This window comes from Anoplopoma fimbria, chromosome 19, assembly GCF_027596085.1.
Source record: "Anoplopoma fimbria isolate UVic2021 breed Golden Eagle Sablefish chromosome 19, Afim_UVic_2022, whole genome shotgun sequence".
NCBI lineage: Eukaryota > Metazoa > Chordata > Actinopteri > Perciformes > Anoplopomatidae > Anoplopoma > Anoplopoma fimbria.
In genome coordinates this window covers 1,954,971-1,974,631 of record NC_072467.1, presented here as the reverse complement: position 1 = coordinate 1,974,631, position 19,661 = coordinate 1,954,971, and the positions used below count along the sequence as shown (strand labels likewise).

The window sequence follows — 19,661 nt, the reverse complement described above, 5'->3', positions numbered from 1 at the left end:
ATCTTGTAAATTTATGTCACCGTGACTTGGGGACCTCACCTTCCCCTTCTGGTTTCTATTGGCATTGAGCCCCGGTCGCGTAGTCTAGTGCCTCGTTCAGCCAGGATTTAGCATGCTGACCCCCTGGCTCTCCGAGGGGTGCTCAGGGTCTTCTCAGGCTCAGGGGAGATGACCAGAGCATTAGGCCAGGACCCCTTCATTTGCAGCAGTCCCCTTTCTAATCAAATGAGGCTGGGAGTGATTTGGTTTTAATACTGGTGGCCCGGATGTGATGGTGTGTGATTGACGGGCTGTGATGAAGAGCAGGATGTCGGCGGGGTGAGAATACCATTAATGGTATTGCTCATTTCTCAAAGTGGGGGTCGCCACGCTGCTGGTGGAGGTTTGCTCACCCTGCCTTTCACCCGCCACCCCACCCCTTCATTCCCCCTGTTGCACTATAAATGCCCTCTCAACCTGAGCTTCCCTCCTACGGGGCGGTAACAAGCTTTTTCACTGGCTATTTGCTTCAGTGTTGCTCAGAGAGCTTAACACATAACTTGAAAGTGAAGTCTTAACCGCTAATAATGACATCAGTTCACGGTTCCCTCTTATGTTACAGCAACTGGGCTGTTGCCGTTGGTACAAAGGAAGAACAAAAACATCCCTTCATTGTGTTTTATGGCCCATAATTGCGTGGTGGGAGGCTTCGCCCCCCGGGTCTCCTCCTAATGGCTGTTTGTGTGTTGTTTTAGTGGCAGATTTACATGTGGGAGGGACGCAGTGTTGAGATTTACAACCAGCAGTGCCACTGACTGGCTGCCTGACGGGCTTAGTGACTGACTGGCCTTGCTCCATGTGTGTTCCAGGTGATAGTGCAGTCTGGCCGCCAGCCCAGCGTGCTGCAGAAACTGTGTCAGCTTCCCTTCCAGTACTTCAGCCACCCGCGCCTCATCAGAGTGCTCTTCCCCTCTCTCATCGCGGCCTGCTACAACAACTCCCAAAACAAGGTCATCCTGCAGCAGGAGATGAGCTGTGTGCTGCTGGCTACATTCATTCAGGTAACTATAGGAACATGGTGTCACGTACAGTAGACGTATGCACATACATTCATCATAGTTTTACACGCAGATGTAACGTAAGTGAACATTTCAGTGGTTGAATATTCAAGCCAAAGCGTGTGAATGGAGCGTCACAAAACAGGCTATAAAATAATATATATATTAAAGAACATACTAATGATCAAAAACTTCCTCTTTGGCTTGACAGTTTCATGCATGTAAATAAAACATCCGAACACAATAAATTACTTTTAAATCAGAGGGAAACCTCTTTGCCTCGGCTGATTAACAGTTGCTCATCTTGCTCACCCGGTGAATCTGTAACAGGCAGGCTTTTACAAAGATAAATGGCTTCCTTCACAGTGGCTTTACCTGCCACTGGTTCAACTCCCAGTAAACAGCTTGTCTCCTTCATCTACCTCTGACAAACTGCCCTCACCACTCTGCAACCACCACTGTTTAGACACCGATTAACTTCCATTCAAAGGGAGACAAGCTATTGTCATTTCTTTCAAACAAAGCAATAATGCATGGTGCCTTGCCCCGCTGCCCTCATTGTTGAGTTAACCTCAAGAACATTCTTCGGAAAGAAACAAGTTTGATCCCGTACGCTTCTTTAGCACCCGTTATACTAAAAACATATATATTGATTAGAAAATACAATGAGATGTAGTGGCAACTTTGAAATAATATTTTATGTATTTTTTGTGACTGGAAGGTTTAACTAATCTTGGATAAGACCGATTAAATTGTACACACACAACACTACTAGTACCTGCAGGATACCGTTATAGCAGCCTCTAATGCTAGTGTTAACTCCCTCAGGACTGTGCTGCAAATGAGAAAGATTCCGACAACAAAATAAAGCCCGGAGGTAAGTTATCCCATTAAATATATCAAATGCATAACAAGAAAATGAATTGGATGGATTGAATTGATTTTATATTTTTAATTCTATAAAGATAGTTTGATGGTTTAAAAAAAGTGTTTCCTCATGTCAAAAGAGATCAATCGATCTGGAATATTTTTAATAGTAATATTGAGACTAAGGAATATTTAATTGTGACAAGTTTATCTTAGCACACATTGGTTGATTGAAGTTTTTGAATGGATTTTTGTCGGACAATTATTATAATGTAGTTGTTCTTTTCTGTCTGTGTAAAGTTTCCCGGCTGCTGGATTACTGTGAGTTGTCTAACCGCTTTCCAAGAGATCAGTGGGACTCAGCACTGCAGTTTTTTCTCAAGAAGCAGGAAGAGTGATGGAGTCTGCTGTCTTCAGAATGGATAAGCACAGTATGAACACAAGTTGTTTTGGGATTTTAGTTTTTTCTCCCTTTCTTCCAATTTTAAGTCTGAACACTAGCAAATATGTTCTTCAGAAGTTTTCATTTGTAAAGATTGTGAAGCCTTATCATATGTTTGTGCATCTGTTTTGATTTCTTTGAAATCAGATTGATGTTTACGATTATTTGCACAAAATGTCTTGTTTGTTCTTTGCAGTTAGAAAACATGCACAACTATTGCATTTCATTTCCATACAAGCCATTTGTTTATCTTTTTGTCCCTGTTGTAGATAGAAAAATATCCATTTCAAAGCAGTAACCGTTTAAACCTGAAACATTTACTTATACTGTAATTTATAATTTGCCAAGTGTTTCATCAATACTGTTTGTGTTAATTTATTGTATTTGTCTCATTTTTGAATGTGAATGGCCAGAATGTTATTTCTAGTCTTCATAATGTCAGTTACAAGTTACATGACCTGCCTTGATTGCCAGCTGAGAATTATATTTTTCAAGTTCACGTCTTTTTCTTTTCTTTCGCTCTGTTAGGAGGCAGACTTACAAATTAATATAATTTATTGAGTTATTTACCTTCATCATGTAAAATAAAACACTTATGGCTATATATTGTTGTCATTCAATTTTATTCTGTGTAAACTGTACAAAGTTAAATTGATGTCAGGAGTAAGCTATAGCAAACATGAACACTTTGTGGTGACTTGTGTTTCTGTCAGTTACATCCTTGTGAACTTGAATAATGAAGATGTCCTAATTTAGTCTTTGGCCAAATGCAATTTGTAGAAACAAATGATTTAATCTAAAAAAACACATGAATAAATAGGATCTGGTGTTAAATGTACTTTTACTCCTGTGAAGTCCTCTGAAACTGACACCCTCGGGGAAAACAGTTTTTTCGGTTGTAAGAGGAAGCCCTCTTATTCCGTACCTGCCCTGCACTTATTTATTGGAAGTTTATTGATTTGCATATCTATATTCAAATAGTGAATAGTCTTTGTTATGCAAATGGCTCAACACTACAGCATCAATGCAGTCCTCTAGTTCTGCAAAGATACGAATCAACTGCTGTGGTCAGGCAGAATTTAGATTATATATAACGGGCCAAAGGGAATTAAAATAAAAGTCACATTCACAAAACTGACTTTTGAATTTTCCACAGTGTGAAAATACTGGAACATTAATCCGGTTTGCCCAGTTTTAGTTTGAAGGCAGATGTGATGATGAACATTTCGGAGCTATTTAATGTGGTAAGAATAAACAAGAAAATATTCAAATTCAGATAACTTGTGTACTTATTTTTTTTAATGATTTGTGATTAATAGCCTTGTCTTTTTCTTATTAATATTTTCTTCTTGAGTGTATTGTTGCAGCAGTTTCTCTCTCATCTTAAAGTTAGCACTAGGCTGTATCAGCATGTCTTAACAGACTTAACAGGATTTTGAATTCCAATGAGTCTCCTTCTCTGATAAAAGTCGATCCTCCCCAACAAATTGTTGAGGTGTAGTGTGTCAGCCCGGCTTGACCTGCATGCTCTCTTGTCCAGAGGCTATTTGTCGTCCAGGATTCCTACAGGAATGAAAATAAACTCAGGACGAGCTCCTTGTTTTGGGTCCATTCAGTGTATCCTTTGCAGGTGATGCCAGATGCAGATAAGCGGCTGCCTGTCCTCTGTCTAGACTTGTATCCACGGGCCTCAGGTTGGTGTGGAAATGTGACATTAGTTTAAAAAAAAAATTGATCGTTTTAACACTATGATGGGAACCAGATATTATGTAAAATGTGCAATATAAATATAAGATCTGGCCATAAAGAGGCTTTGATTTAAAAAAAAATAATAATAATAAAAAGAAAGAAAATGAGGTGACCTATGACACATGGGCCAAATGCTTAATATCTTGTCAGGCACTGATCCACTTGGCTCAGAAATGGAGCAGGCCTATATATATATATATATATATATATATATATATATATATATATATATACATATATATGTATATATGTATGTAAGCAGGGCCTCGGTGAACTGCAGCTTTCACACAGAGAACGGAACCCACAAATGTTGGAAACTGAACATTTAAATGACCTCAATATTTCATTTCTGATTGCCCAAACGTGTATATTTAACCATTTATTTGTATGAGCTTTAGGCCGTGTCATAGCTTAAAAGGTTGACTTGTATTCTAAACAGGGAGCTCCACGTATCAAGCATCTTAAGCAGCTTTTCAATTCACCTTTTTAACTGATTTATTTTTGCCGACTGTAATTCTAAAAAAAAAAAAGGTCTTATGGTTTACAGAACAAATGGAATTTTGCATGCAATAATCAGTTTAAAGTATGGTTTTATTTATAAGATCGGCTATGTCTGTCATAATAAATAGTAATAACTTATTTTCTGGAGAAAACGCGAACAATGCGCCTCTCATCTGTTTCGTTCATTTACAAGAGTCGATATTGAAACAAATCATGCACATCTACACAGTTTGGTTCCTGATAATCATATTGTAACCTTCAGAAGTCCAATGCAGGACATTGGTTTGAATCCCGTAACATATTCACCACGTTATGGCCCAGTTCAGGCCTTGGCATCAGGTCCGATGAGCCCATAATGTCCATCAGCAGCTGTGAGTCCTGCCGAAGTGTCCTTGAGCAAGACAGTGAGCTAAAATGCTTAAATGTAAAGGGAAGAGTCAGACCTCCATTCCTCCAGTCGGCACCTAAATGCAGCATAATCCATCCTGGTCCTTTAATTGGTTTTTCTTTAATTGGATGTCTCTGAGGTCTCTTGGGGAGGGGGGTGGGGGGATCCAGGTCCAGGTCCAGGTCCAGGTCCAGGTCCAGGTCCAGGTCCAGCTGACCTCGAGGCCTCTTCACGTGTCGACTGGACTCGGCACCATGCTGTTCGGTGTGTCCGGTAACTGAGACGAGAGTGAGGTCACATCACTGCCCGAGGAGTTGCCCAGAGAGCCCGACTCAGAGAAAGACACCTGAAGGGAACAGAAGGAGACCAGATCAACCCCCAAAAACAATGTTTTTAAGAGTGATTGCTTATGTATTTATTTATTTTTAACAGATTTTCCCTCTGTGCTGGAGCAGAACATCTCAGTTAAAGATGTCAACATAAGGATGTGCTCATGACAGGGCCTTGGATATATATATATATATATGTCTATTAAAACATACCGATACATATCACCTTATCACTGCTGTAAATCTCACCAGACCACTTCAGACATGACTACACCAGGTTGATAAACACTTTGCACTTGAATATTTCGAAAATCAACTCGCCAACATGACTAGATTAAAGAATTGTTTCTAATTCTAAGTGTTGATTTTAAACTAAAATGAAGGCCACCATCATCATCATCATCTGAATTAATCTTTGATATGATTGATTAACACATCCTCCCCTTTCCTTTCTCTCTCTCTCAAACTCCCTTTGTGTTATTTTTAATGGCCTATTGTTAATTTTGAATATAATGCACAGAAAGTCATCCTACCAGCTGTTGGAAAGCAGGCTGGTCCAGGTCGCTCTGCAGGGCGAAGTCGCTGAGGGTTTTCCAGGGAGGCTGGTAGGTTTGCACCTCCACAGGATTCCCCTGCACCGTGTTGTCGTGCCGGATGGGACTACCTGCCACCAGAGGTGTGCCTGTCATGCCCTGCAGGTTCTACAGGAGCAACGAAACACTCAGTCTGATCCAAAGACTGGCCATGCAGTAATAATAATAATAATAATAATAATAATGGATTTTATTTATATAGCACACTTTAAAATACAAAGAAATCTCAAGGTGCTGCACAGGGTAGAACAATCACAATAATCAAATATAATAATAAAACACTAAAAACAAACAAACAAAAAAATAAAATAAAATTTTAATTAATTCATTAATTTAATCATAATGAAATCTAAGAATATCTATTAAAACTGAACAACCACCCAAACACAAGCAATCTAAATTATCAAGACCAGAAGAGGAACAGGTGAGTTTTAAGATTTTATATATGGATTATATATATACTGCCATTCAGCCAAATCATAATTTTTTATTTTTTCATTTTTGTCATTATGAGGGAACCAACAGCCAATTGTGAGCAACAACAAACATAAAACTTGCTGAAAGAGATTTAATGTTAATCATTAACTAGCCCAACAACATATTAAGTTTATATGAGCCTGTAAAATGGTCTCAATCTAATTGTGCAATAGTCAAAGGATACATTTGGTTTAATGTGGTATGCTCTGCCAAACAAATGCAGAATTAAATAAATTATTTTCTCAATTAAAAATAATTTCAGTTGAGTAGGCTAACTTAATTGGAAAAATCATTTTCTGATTTTTTTTTAAAATATACCACCTGTATATTTAAAACAATATTGAATATACAAATATTGGAAAAAAAAAATTCTTAAATGTTGTGTGACACACAGTTTTATTTTCTAAATTCTTCATTTACAATAATCAGTCTAAAAGGTGTTTACTTATCTGTTATGGTTCCTCTCCAGCAGTATTGATATTTAATTATCTATTTCTCTATCTTATCTAATGTGTGGTAACACGATTGCACATGGACATTATCTGGCTGCCTAATCATTTACACAGATGTTGATGTTTTATTTTATTTTAAACCAGAGGAGAAATTACTCAAAAGTGAGTGACAGTAAGCTGCACAGTCATAATAATCAGGGTTAATAATCAAGATGAGATAATGCATTATTTGTATAGCTATACCATGCACATATAGAAATATAACATAACATAATGCATTATTTGTATAGCTATACCATGCACATATAGAAATATAACATAACATAATGCATTATTTGTATAGCTATACCATGCAGAAATATACATAACATGCACATATACCATGCACATATAGAAATATAACATAACATAATGCATTATTTGTATAGCTATACCATGCACATATAGAAATATAACATAACATAATGCATTATTTGTACAGCTATACCATGCACATATAGACATATAACATAACATAATGCATTATTTGTATAGCTATACCATGCACATATAGAAATATAACATAACATAATGCATTATTTGTATAGCTATACCATGCACATATAGAAATATAACATAACATAATGCATTATTTGTATAGCTATACCATGCACATATAGAAATATAACATAACATAATGCATTATTTGTATAGCTATACCATGCACATATAGAATATAACATAACATAATGCATTATTTGTATAGCAGCTATACCATGCACATATAGACATATAGACATATAACATAACATAATGCATTATTTGTACAGCTATACCATGCACATATAGACATATAACATAACATAACTCACAGTTTTCTCGCTGTGGGCCTGTGACTGGAGCTGCTTCATCAGGATGGACCTCTTCTTGTCTTTGCACCTCTTGTTCTGGAACCAGACCCGGATCACCCTGGGGCTCAGGCCGGTCATCTCCACCAGCTGCTCCTTCATCAGGGCGTCCGGTCGAGGGTTGGCATTGTAGCAGGTCCTCAGGGTGTGGAGCTGCTTCTCGTTCAGCACCGTCCGGATCCGAGTGGTCTTCTCGGACTGCTTGTGGACGTGGTTCCGGTGATGGGGAGGATGTCGGACAGAAACAGGTTCTGGGAAAAAACGAAAATGTAATTAGAAACTTAAAATGAATAGAAACATGTTTTAGGTCTGAGAAAAGTAAATTTAAATGAAGAAATTAGAGCAACAAATAGCAAGTAATCAAATAAAAAAATATTAAATAATGCACCAAGTATTATAAGGTCCTCATATACAACTCCAGACAAACTGTATGTAGGCATTTTAAACAATTAAATGATGAATTATGCGATTCATTTTTATTGTAGGCCAATAAAATTGTGAATTATATTAAATCTTTTTTTTTTTTTTGTAGGCCTATATGCACAGAAAATATAATTATTCTTCAGTCGACTGTTTGGATTTTGCCTTGAAAATAGCCATAAGCATAATAATAATAATAATAATGATAATAATAAATAAATAATAATAATAATAATAATCACAATCAATAATAATAATAATAAGAATAATAATCACAATCATAATAATAAGAATAAGAATAAGAATAAGAATAAGAATAAGAATAACAATAATAATCACAATCATAATAATAAGAATAAGAATAACAATAATAATCATAATCATAATAATAATAATAATAATAATAATAATAATAATCATAATCATAATAATCACAATCATAATAATAATAATAAGAATAATAAATAATAATAATAATAATAATCATAATCATAATAATAATAATAATAATAATAATAATATTTGGATTTGGAATACTTTGGATAAAAGCGTCTGCAAATGACTAATAATGAATGTAATAATAATAATAATGTAATAATAATGATAATAATAAATAATAATAATCAAATAATAATAATAATAATAATAATAATAATAATAATAATAATAATAATAATAATAATAGGTTATAGCATGCAAGATGTTATGCATATGCAGATCATTTCTGCGCACTGTTGGTTGTATAGCTTCATATAATTATTATATGTATTATATTATAACACATCCTCTATACCTGAGCTGTGCAGCTGTCTGCTGTGGATGTTGTGGATGTTCCCCGGGCTCATCGGGCTCCCTGCAGAGGTCCGATCCGCCAGCAGGCCATGATCGGCCCGACACAGCAGCTCGTCGTCCCGCAGAGAGAACTCGTCCCCGGGCAGCAGGTGTCGGCTGCACACCGAGCACCGAAAACACTCCATGTGATACACATTATCCCGAGCTCTCATCACCAGGTCGCTGCTGCAGAAGCCCATGTTACACTTTGCACATTTGATGCCAAATAACCTGAAAAGGAGCATGGAGACTACATTGGTCTCATGCAGTGGCCCTAAAAACGTTGCAGACTAAACGAATCTGACGTTTATCTCAGTTATAGTATAGTATAATATGTGTATTTATTGTCAGTTGAGCTGCTGCCCATGGGGATCAATAAAGGAATATAATAATAATAATAATGATCAACAGAGAGTTGATATAATGCTGGCAACATACAATCTGAATCAGGTTTTTATTTCATGGTGCACTTTCATTTACACACCCTGAGCTTTTGCATTGAAATGGACATTATCATTATGAGACTATTATTTAATGCCCCAATACTTTCTTTTCAACAACCAAACAAGGTCTTTTTAGGAGAGTAAAACAATTTAGGAGAGTAAAAACAAATAAAAAAATAAAAATCCTGTTGCACTCTACCTTGCATAATCTCTTTTACAGTAAGTTTTTCCTTCTCTGACAAAGCAAGTGCAGGTCTCGTCCAGGTACTGGCTGCATTCTGCACACTTCAGGCAGGCTGCATGCCACTCCAGGTCCGGGGAGACTCTCAAGATGTACTGGTCGTGTATCTGACTTCCACAGCCCACACACATTGCGATTCCCGACTTCTCTGTGTGAGGAGGGGAATGCATTAATGCAACACTGTGTGTGCTGTTTTAATCCCCATGACATCCCTGTTAAACCAACTTCACCTTAAGGAGAGAACATCAAACATCAGAGTTCTTCCAAGAATATTGCAGATTTATTATAAGTAGGCCACAGGAGCTAAAAATATTACCAAGCAACCTAAGACATGGGTCACTTCAAAACGCAGGAGCACAGCTATAAGTTTATAAGTATATTAGCCTATATCAATATAAGTTTGTTTTTCGTTAGGACAGGTCCATTCATCATGCCTTAGTTGCAGTTTTCGATATTATTCTGCAAATTAATCGAGTAATAAATCAGCATATTTAAGAGAGTATGTCTTTAAAGGAAAAAAACTCACAGCAAAACCCCGAAATGAGTAAAAGGAGAAGAGAGAGAGAGGGATAACTTACTTTTTGAATGATCCCCCATATCATCCAAGAAAGAAGTATTGAGCAGGATATCCACCATGCAGGAGAAACAGCCCGACAGATGGAGGAGAGGCGAGGTAGAGGAGACGTCCCTGACTGGATGATAAACTTGTTCCTCCACCCAGAGGTGGAGAGAAAACAAAGATCCTCGACCAGTGACGTCTGCAAACCTGGACCTCTGTCGGTCCGAGGAGAGGCTGCCATGCAAATCTGCTCCTGGACTCCTGCTCTTTTTTCTTCTTTTGACTCTTTCGACTGGCTGTGAGATTGTTTTGCTCTTCATCTTTTGTCCCACAGCACTGCCCTCTCTATTTCCTCAAGTGAAAGCATTAAGAGTGCTATTGTTCTGACTGTGTGAGTGTGACATATGCTGTTGTTGGTATCCCATACCCTTAATATTTACCCAGGGCTAACTTATTGTTTATTTGCAGCACCTTGAGATTTCTTTGTATTTTAAAGTGTGCTATATAAATAAAATCCATTAATTCAATTCAATTCAGTTTATTTTGTATAGCCCAGAATCACAAATTACAAATTTGCCTCAGAGGGCTTTACAATCTGTGCACATGCGACATCCTCTGTCCTTCCCTTATTATTATTATTATTATTATTATTATTATTATTGTAAGCTTATCTTTGTCAATATTCTTGTTACTGTTATATATCTTTTTTTCCTTCTTTTTTATATTTGGATTCCCACCAAATTACAGAGTTGAACTTGTAAAATGTTTAATATTACTGTTCATGATTTACTACTGCTATAAATTATGAAAATGATCCTATAATTATTATTATTATTATTTTATTGTTTTAATATTTTTACTGCCTGATTGTTTATTCTAAAACTCTTAAATTAATTATTTATTTTTATTCTAACTTTTTTAATATATTTGTTTCATTCTGTTTAAGTTTGATAATGAACCCATAGTCTACTGTAGAGAGCCCTCTACTGGCTAAACTATCACACAGAGATCTTGGATCCACAGAGAGCTCAATAATCTGCACAATTTAAGATTTAGAAATATATATTTTTCTTTTTCGTATGAATTATCCAGAAATTCGTACACCAGTGCTTCGTATATTTGTTATTGATAGTTGATTGAAAGCCTCTGTAAATAAATAAAGACTGTAAATATAAAGGAGCATCACATACACAAGACTCAACTATTCAATAGAATAAAAGAGAGAGAGGGAAGGAGTGAGAGTCACACAGCCCCTGAAAGCACAGTTTATGCCTGCAATTAAAGCAATTGAAAAAATATATAATTTCCATTGAGATAATGATTGTAAATTCTACATAATAGTGTATTTCTACACAGAAAAAAAAAAGAAGATTGTCTCATATTTGTTTTCATGTATTTGCAACTAGATGTACTGTTCTAATATTTAACATTATTTATGAGTTTTAATTATTTATTGTGGTCTCTACTTGTTACCGGATGAATTGTACTTATACAGTTAGTTACACTAACAGTCACACTATGATGATTAAAATAGGAATGGTGAAATAAGCTGTCGATTTTATTTTGTCTCTTAGGGAGAAATTAAACAAAAATATTATCCATATTATTATTATATTCCTTTATTGATCCCCATGGGGGAAATTCAAGTGTTGCAGCAGCTCAACTACACAGACACAGACAATAAATACACATACTATACAACTACACAGACAATAAATACACATACTATACAACTACACAGACAATAAATACACATACTATACAACTACACAGACAATAAATACAACTACACAGACATAAATATACAACTACACAGACAATAAATACACATACTATACAACTACACAGACAATAAATACACATACTATACAACTACACAGACAATAAATACACATACTATACAACTACACAGACAATAAATACACATACTATACAACTACACAGACAATAAATACACATACTATACAACTACACAGACAATAAATACACATACTATACAACTACACAGACAATAAATACACATACTATACAACAAAATAAAGATAGAACAGGAATAAAAATGTACAGTACATCCACATATAAAACCTTGTAATGACTCTTTCGAATCAATTAATCGTGATTGTTTCCATATGACTAACTTGTTGTAATAAAACATCAAACTATTCTTTATTTTGATACAATTCTTCACTTTTTTTCCCAAGATATCGGACAGTGACCGGAAGTAACGCTCAAGATCTCGCGAGAACTCGTCGTTGACGTCACACTACCTTTGACACAGATTGGATCTCGCCACTGAGTAGAAGAAGCAGCCAGAGGGTCCAAGATGAACAGAGCTTTCAACAAAACAAGCCTGAAACAGCTGGTAAGAGCATGACAGTTATAACTTAATAACATATATAGACATGGCATTGATATGTTCTCGTATTAGCAGCTGCTAGCTTGCTAGCTTGCTAGCTCCCTTAGACGCTGTGCAAGTTGTAGCTAGCATACTAGCTAGCCTAGCATTTATGCAACCAATACACAGCAGTTACGAAACTGTGAGACATTGACGCAGCAGGTGATACTGACGTGTTATTAATTACCTAAAGCATTGAATCTCCAGTGACAGGTTCAGCAGTAAAGGCTATAATATCTAATTTAGTAATTTAGCATGTGGGATTACATGTTTTTGTTTGACTTGATTAACTAGAATGACCTTCATGCACTGCAGGTGTTCAGTCATATCCAGATGAGTCTGGTATTATCCTGTTTTACTAACACAGGACCAAAGTTTGTGCTGAACCAAAGCTGTACATTTCCACTAGATCCTAGACAAACACGGTTGAATCAAATACACAATGTTTTCTAGCTAAAGCTGGGTGATATTGCAATACAAACAAATAAAAACAAGACACACATATTTGATTACATGAGAAAAAAGGGCAGCAGAAATAACTCAGATATGGACCATTTTTTCTTAGTTATTAAGATGTACTATTGATCTCTATTTTGTGTTTCATTTAAGATTAAGAATACCTGAGTGAAACCTTGCCCAGCTTTAGTCTTCTCCATTTTAATGTATATACGCACAACTTTGTATGTTGAAAGCAGTGTCTGTAAACTACTGTATTAATGAGATGTCGACATTGTTTCCAACAGACTGGGGTCCTACGAAGGTTTCAAAGCACCTTGGTGGTTGTAGAGCACAACAATGAAAATCTGACCCCTATCACACTCAATGCCATCACTGCTGCCAGTCAGCTGGGTGCCGACGTGTCATGTCTGGTTGCTGGAACAAACTGTGCACAGGTAGGCAAAGCTTTTTGAATTGACCTGCTCAAGGGCTGTTATTTTGGCGTCACCATACCGCGTTGCGTATTAATAAATACAATCACAGTATAGTTGAGGATGTCTACATTTTGAACGTACATGGAGAAAAGAAGTCTAAATAAATTGATTCTGTCTTCTCAGGTTGCAGAGCAAATCAGCAAAGTTCAAGGTGTGAAAAAGGTTCTGATTGCTCAACATGATTCTTACAAAGGTGCCCTGCCAGGTATGTAAAGCAAAGGAAAACATGACGCCTATTGTTAGTTCATTTCCACTCACAGAACAAATGTATACTGAACATGTCTGTTGTTGTTTTCAGCAACAAACAGCATCAAATTTGCACAGTCCCACATATTCACAGCTAGTATATGTAGTGCTCAAAGGCATCTCGGCAGTAGTAACTGAGGGAGGGGAGTTTTTTTTATCATTGATCCATGCTCATATGTTCAAGATGTCTAGAACTGGCTCAGCAGCAATCATTTCTATTAATAGCTGATTTTTTGGGGGGGGCTTTCTGAAACCTTTTATTTATTTATTTTTTTACCTCAGAGGAGTTGACTCCGCTTATCCTGGAAACTCAAAAGCAATTCAATTTCACCCACATCTGTGCTGGTGCATCTGCCTTCGGAAAGGTAAGTAATGGAGAGTGATTCCTGTACAATTTGTAAATAATAAATCATATTATATTTTCACTACACAATTATCCTTGCCAAAATAATTCATGGATATATATAGAAAATATGTTATCAGTCAAATTCATATTTAATTTTTAATTTGTAAATATCTAGGAGGGGCTGGATTATTAACCTGATATTATCATATGTGTATTATTAACATGATACCATTATGACATTTCTGAATATCACAGCTATTTTCAGTACCTTGTATATAGCAACTCCCCCAGTAGAAGTATAATATGCCATAAAGAGTCATAGTATATAGTAAGTCATGAATTAATAGTGTAGTATGTCAAGTCAAAGAATCGTATGTCATAAAAGATTATAGTAAAGTCATAAAAGTATTGTATAGTTTGACTTAAAAGGCACAGCATAGTATATGTGTGTCATAAAAACTCATACTATAATACGTCATAAACACTTTCTGGACAAAATAGACTTTAACGGGCTGCCACAGACAAGGTAATGAATGGAAAAGGTTTTAAGCTCCTGCTTCACATCTATTAATTTTTCAAAATATTATATTATCCACAAATTGTTATCTATCTATTGTCTATCAGCCTATGAACTGCAGTCCCCCTTTCTTCCTGTTGATTCTTCATCAAGGTTGATCATTGCATATTTCGCTGCTTAAACACCATTTTTTTTTCACCAGAACCTGCTTCCCAGAGTTGCTGCCAAGTTGGATGTTGCTCCAATTTCAGATATTATTGAGATCAAGTCTCCAGACACTTTTGTGAGAACAATTTATGCTGGTAAGCCCTATTTCTATCACGGTAAAGAAGCAATAAATGTTTTACTTCAGAAGTTTTAAATCATGTTGCATGGATTAGGTACAGCTTTGATATGATGCAGATGAACACTGCTCATAATTTTTGTCCGGCAAGTTTGTATTAATGATTTCTTTATGCTTTTGTTGATAATATTTTCATTATATAGGAAATGCTCTCAGCACTGTGAAATGCAATGAGTCGGTCAAGATCTTCACGGTCAGAGGGACATCCTTTGAGGCGGCTCCAACAGAGGGAGGAAGTGCTACATCAGAAGACGGTACAGTAGCTCTCATATTCATCCAGAGAGCTCCGAGACAGTGCATGCAAAGATATCACTTCATATTATGTGAAAGAATTGTTGATGTTGTTTTTAATATGACAAAAAAGATAAAATATACCACAAAGAAATAATTAAAAATGATTTTTGTTCTTCATTTTAATACAATGATTATCCTTGTCATTTGTGATCCTCTCATTTATTGACTGCAGTTGCTGCTTCTTCTCCCACTGGAGTTTCCGAGTGGCTGGAACAGAATCTGACAAAGAGCGATCGCCCGGATCTGACCAGCGCTAAAGTTGTGGTGTCAGGAGGTGGGACATCTTTCTGTGTTCTCTAACACAAATTGGGGCCAAAAAATGTTATTTTTCAGAGCCATTTTTTGTGTTTTCAGTAGACGTTGGGGTTTGTTGTGAATTCATTGACTTGTGTGCTTGTTCTGTTTTTCTTTCACAAAGTAGACTAATGCTGTTTTTGTTTCCTAGGAAGAGGCTTGAAGAGTGGTGATAACTTCAAGCTGCTTTATGACCTTGCTGACAAGATGAATGCTGCAGGTAACATTGAATTTTATTTTGTTATTTATAATCTTACTTTTTACTTATCAATAGTTTAAATTTCAAAATATTCTTTTTCCAGTTGGTGCATCCAGAGCAGCAGTGGATGCTGGGTATGTCCCCAATGACATGCAGGTTGGACAGACAGGCAAGATTGTAGCACCGGTAAGTTATTAGTTTTTCCTGAAATGAAGTAATCAATGAAAATATGAACAGTTAAATTCAAAATCATGTTTAAAGGCAGGAAACACTTGCTTTTGACAAATACCTATTTAACAATACACAGCATGGTTGCAATCCAGTATGATCTGCTCTGCCCTTTTAAAAAGGTTAACTTCCCATTATGTGATCCGGCCGGGTTACCCCAGCTGTAATTATCCACACATTAGGCCCTGCAAAATGTACTTGATGGCACATTTAGGGCCCTAAATGATTTAGCTGATCCATTACAGCAGAGTGCAGTGGATGTCTGGTCATAGCGTCGGGCCGGGCCAGATTGTCCAAATTGGATTTTCCAAATGTTATGACAAGCTTGTTGAATTTGGCTGAATTTATTAAATATGATATTAATCTAGTTTATTTTCTCCTCCCCCCCCTATTTAAAATGTTGTGTATTCAGTAAAATGAATGATTTATATGTATACATGTAAAATAATCTCTTATCTGCTGATTCATTTTCAATTTATCATCACAACATTTAGTGTTAACATCAGAATCAAGTGTATTTAAACAGCAGTTTGTCTCTGTTTAAAGTGTGTTAGAAACAGTTTGGCAGTGTTTGAGTTTTAAAATGCTGGACACCTACCATCATATCAACATTATTTCCCCTCTTACATGATTTAATCCAGAGATGTAATTTGAATGTAATTGATCCAGGGATTGTGATAAAATGTATGTCATTGAGACACAGTATTGACCACAGACATTAAATCTTTTTCGACTGGTATTTTTGTTAAAAAATATATATATTCAGTTTGAATGGCCAAAAGCACCTTGCTCGAAGTGTCCATTCCCGTGAGCTTTCATAATCTCGTAGGAATATGTTGCCTCTTTGTCTCTCCTGAGACTTCAGCTGCAACATTAAATATGCACTGAAATATTCATATGGCAGACATAGTTTTCCCAGCGGGTGTGTGGTGCGGCTGACCCCTTTGCGTACTTGCCCTGGCACCCTCTGATAGATTACAAACCGTGGTCATTATACCATCAGTCAGCTAGTTGTCCTGAGGTATAACTTTTCCAAAGGCCTGAGATTACACTACATGTCTACAATCAAGTAACACTCTTTTGGTTGTCTTCTGTTCGTGTCCACAGGAGTTGTACATCGCTGTTGGTATCTCTGGAGCTATTCAACACCTGGCTGGAATGAAAGATAGCAAGGTAAAGTCACTGCAGACACATGAATAGACCGCCAACCATTTCGTTTTATTCCCCCTATGCATTTTTAATAATGGAATAAAATGTTCCACTTTTAATGTGGATTTTAAGTCGGCCTTAACTCTCTAGAGTTTGGTCATAGACATTTGGCAGAGTTTGTAAAAACGACTTGCTCCAAGACAATGCGTAAAGCCCCCACATAACTCTGGTTGTCATACCCTTTAATATAATGTGTGGATGCTTCTGTATTGTTTGCAATTAAGAACCAAATGTAAGGCTAATTATTATATAAAAAAAGTCATAATTTTGCATTTAAGCCTAATTATTTTTCTGTTAATTGAATGAACATAGTTTAGTTAACAGTTTAGGCAATTTGCTCATTTGTCTTCTGTGTACTGAGAAAAACATGTTTTTTTTATCCAGACTATTGTGGCCATCAACAAGGACCCAGAGGCTCCTATTTTCCAGGTGGCTGACTACGGCTTGGTCGCTGATCTTTTCAAGGTAAGTGTTTTGGAATGTTATTCCACTACGGTCTTCCATTAGGAAACAACCAAGCAGTGAGTCAAAAACACCACTCAATCACCTTCTGCCGGACTTCCGGGTCCAGAGTGACAGTTGGAGTATGACATTTGCTTTCTCACTGATAAATTTTGCACGATGCCTTATTCCACCTAATGGAAATGTGCAACTGTTCAATTATTAAGTTCTTGAATTAATCAGAGGAGAGTTGTGGCTGCGCTTGCCGTGAAGAGAGAAACACATAAGCACGTCAAAAGAGATTAATGGTCACTTGAAAGGTGGCTTGAATTTTGAATTGAGATTCTATTTGCCAGGCTTTTTACACGCTTAGTTGCGTTCTTGTATCTAGCTGGTACTTTGGGAGAGTGAGCCAGGAGTGTTGGCACAACTAACACGGGAGTCCAGTGCTGCTTGTGAAAGGCTAGTAGGTTATACTTTCATGTGTGTCCTGTTGGTCATGTTTTATTTAGCCCCCCATGAGCAGCCCAGGTGTCCTGACAAACTCTGTAGAAGTGATTAGTAATAATAGCTAGTGGCAGTAGAGTTGTGACCTACGGGGTGAGATCACCTTACACGTGATCACTCCTCAGATAGCTGATTAAAATGGATGGGCTTTCTACTTTACCCCAGAATGGACAATTGATACCTTGGACAAACTCGGACAGTGAATGATGATTCAGTTCTGAAGTTGTTTAACTCACAAGGAAACTTTGAATAATTTTGTGCTTACATTTAAGTATTTGAATGTGTCTTCTTCAAAGCTAAACGACAGGCATCATCAGCGTGTTCATTTATGGGCCAGATGCCTCTCCTGTAGAATCGTGCTCTGCATTTGTCAACCTTGCAAACACTGTGATAAGTGTATGCTGTCTGCTGTGGTTTTGATAAATCTCAGAGGAAAGTGCTTATTTATATGCTGAGCAACAGCATGCATGATGGTGTGTTTGATAAACCAATAAATATGCTGAGTATGAAAATAACAGGCGCTGGAGAACATTTGTCCCCACATTTAAAACCTCGACATATTTCAAGTGGACTTCAACAGAAAGTCTAAATGCCTTTAAAGATGTCAACTGTTAACAAGTGATTCATTTCAAAGTACACTGGATCAATTACAAACATGTAGTTTGACTCCTGTGGTAAATACATTTAAAGAGAAAATATTCTGAGTTTGGTCCTGCTATAAGGTCAGTGTAAAAGGTTTGTTGAATATTTTATTTTTAATTCTCTGCACTGTTTTCTCTTCAGGCTGTTCCTGAGATGACTAAGGCTCTGGACAAGTGAGGAGAAACAAAGTCATCACACAATTGGAACCTGCTGTAAAAAGAATATAAAGAGCGACCACACGGCCCCATAGCCACTGCCTTAACAAATTCCTCAATCTGTATGTGTCTGCATGCAGAAATCATACTGACTGGAAAAAGAAGATCTTTTCAATAAAGAAATAAATGCCAGTTTTTTATTAATACATGAATTCAATATCAGTGTACATTTGTACGTACCCGGGGACAGTGTTTTATGCCTTTAGTAGTAGTGCAGGTGTTGAAATTTGTATTTAATTTTCTGGTTTAGCAAAGGGCATCTCTGGGAACGCCTGACTTGTCTTCGACCTAGTTGACTGTAAGATGTAGCTCTTCATGCTTACGTAGAGGATGTATACTCACTGAGATGCTCTTGGGAAATAATGTATTAAAATGACAAATAACTTCTCATTTAGCCATGTTTTCTCTTTATTGGATTCATTTTGCAATGCCCTCTTTCCACGATCAAGATAGAAAATGTCTGTCAACCGTACAACAAAGAGTTGGTTTCTATAAGAGGCAAATCTTGAAGGTTCATGCTATATTTTTCTTGTTGACGTTTAAGTGTAACTCATCTTCAAGTCCCTCAATAGTTTGGCTGTGATAAACCCATCTTGAAATATTTACACAGCTTCTAAACATTAAAATCATAAAAAGG

At 36.5% G+C, this 19,661-nt stretch overlaps 3 protein-coding genes across 3 annotated transcripts in view; 2 read left to right on the top strand and 1 right to left on the bottom strand.

Moving 5' to 3' along the window:
• Positions 1–2,950, top strand: part of scaper (S-phase cyclin A-associated protein in the ER) — a 58,299-nt gene extending 55,349 nt beyond the window's left edge. The window contains exons 29-31 of the mRNA XM_054620197.1: positions 849–1,040; positions 1,866–1,914; positions 2,205–2,950. Of these exons, the coding sequence (XP_054476172.1) occupies positions 849–1,040; positions 1,866–1,914; positions 2,205–2,302 (339 nt within the window). The 3' untranslated portion in view covers positions 2,303–2,950. The remainder of the gene's footprint in view (positions 1–848; positions 1,041–1,865; positions 1,915–2,204) is intronic.
• A 2,263-nt stretch (positions 2,951–5,213) lies between these two features.
• Positions 5,214–10,293, bottom strand: isl2a (ISL LIM homeobox 2a). Its single transcript, XM_054620740.1, has 6 exons — positions 10,236–10,293; positions 9,616–9,805; positions 8,936–9,204; positions 7,687–7,973; positions 5,847–6,014; positions 5,214–5,330 (listed from the first exon to the last, which is right to left on the bottom strand). Exons 1-6 carry the CDS (start codon positions 10,291–10,293, stop codon positions 5,214–5,216), a joined length of 1,089 nt encoding a protein of 362 aa, XP_054476715.1.
• A 2,164-nt stretch (positions 10,294–12,457) lies between these two features.
• Positions 12,458–19,418, top strand: etfa (electron transfer flavoprotein subunit alpha). The gene is made up of 12 exons (XM_054619563.1): positions 12,458–12,578; positions 13,355–13,504; positions 13,667–13,748; positions 14,072–14,154; positions 14,855–14,954; positions 15,139–15,249; positions 15,462–15,563; positions 15,735–15,803; positions 15,886–15,968; positions 17,118–17,183; positions 17,604–17,684; positions 18,951–19,418. The coding sequence occupies exons 1-12, from the start codon at positions 12,540–12,542 to the stop codon at positions 18,984–18,986; spliced, it is 1,002 nt and encodes a 333-aa protein (XP_054475538.1). The 5' UTR covers positions 12,458–12,539; the 3' UTR covers positions 18,987–19,418.
• Positions 19,419–19,661: the final 243 nt, after the last annotated feature.

What these genes read in the sequence shown, in the direction of transcription:
- isl2a (XM_054620740.1), bottom strand. Translation starts at nt 10,293, where the DNA reads ATGGTGGATATCCTGCTCAATACTTCTTTCTTGGATGATATGGGGGAT. An exon ending in CAGACAGCTGCACAGCTCAG is followed by an intron (nt 7,974 to 8,935) that starts GTATAGAGGATG and finishes GTTTTTTCCCAG; the next exon opens with AACCTGTTTCTGTCCGACAT. An exon ending in AGCCTGCTTTCCAACAGCTG is followed by an intron (nt 5,331 to 5,846) that starts GTAGGATGACTT and finishes TGTTCCCTTCAG; the next exon opens with GTGTCTTTCTCTGAGTCGGG.
- etfa (XM_054619563.1), top strand. Translation starts at nt 12,540, where the DNA reads ATGAACAGAGCTTTCAACAAAACAAGCCTGAAACAGCTG. An exon ending in CTGGAACAAACTGTGCACAG is followed by an intron (nt 13,505 to 13,666) that starts GTAGGCAAAGCT and finishes CTGTCTTCTCAG; the next exon opens with GTTGCAGAGCAAATCAGCAA. An exon ending in CTGGAATGAAAGATAGCAAG is followed by an intron (nt 17,184 to 17,603) that starts GTAAAGTCACTG and finishes TTTTTTATCCAG; the next exon opens with ACTATTGTGGCCATCAACAA.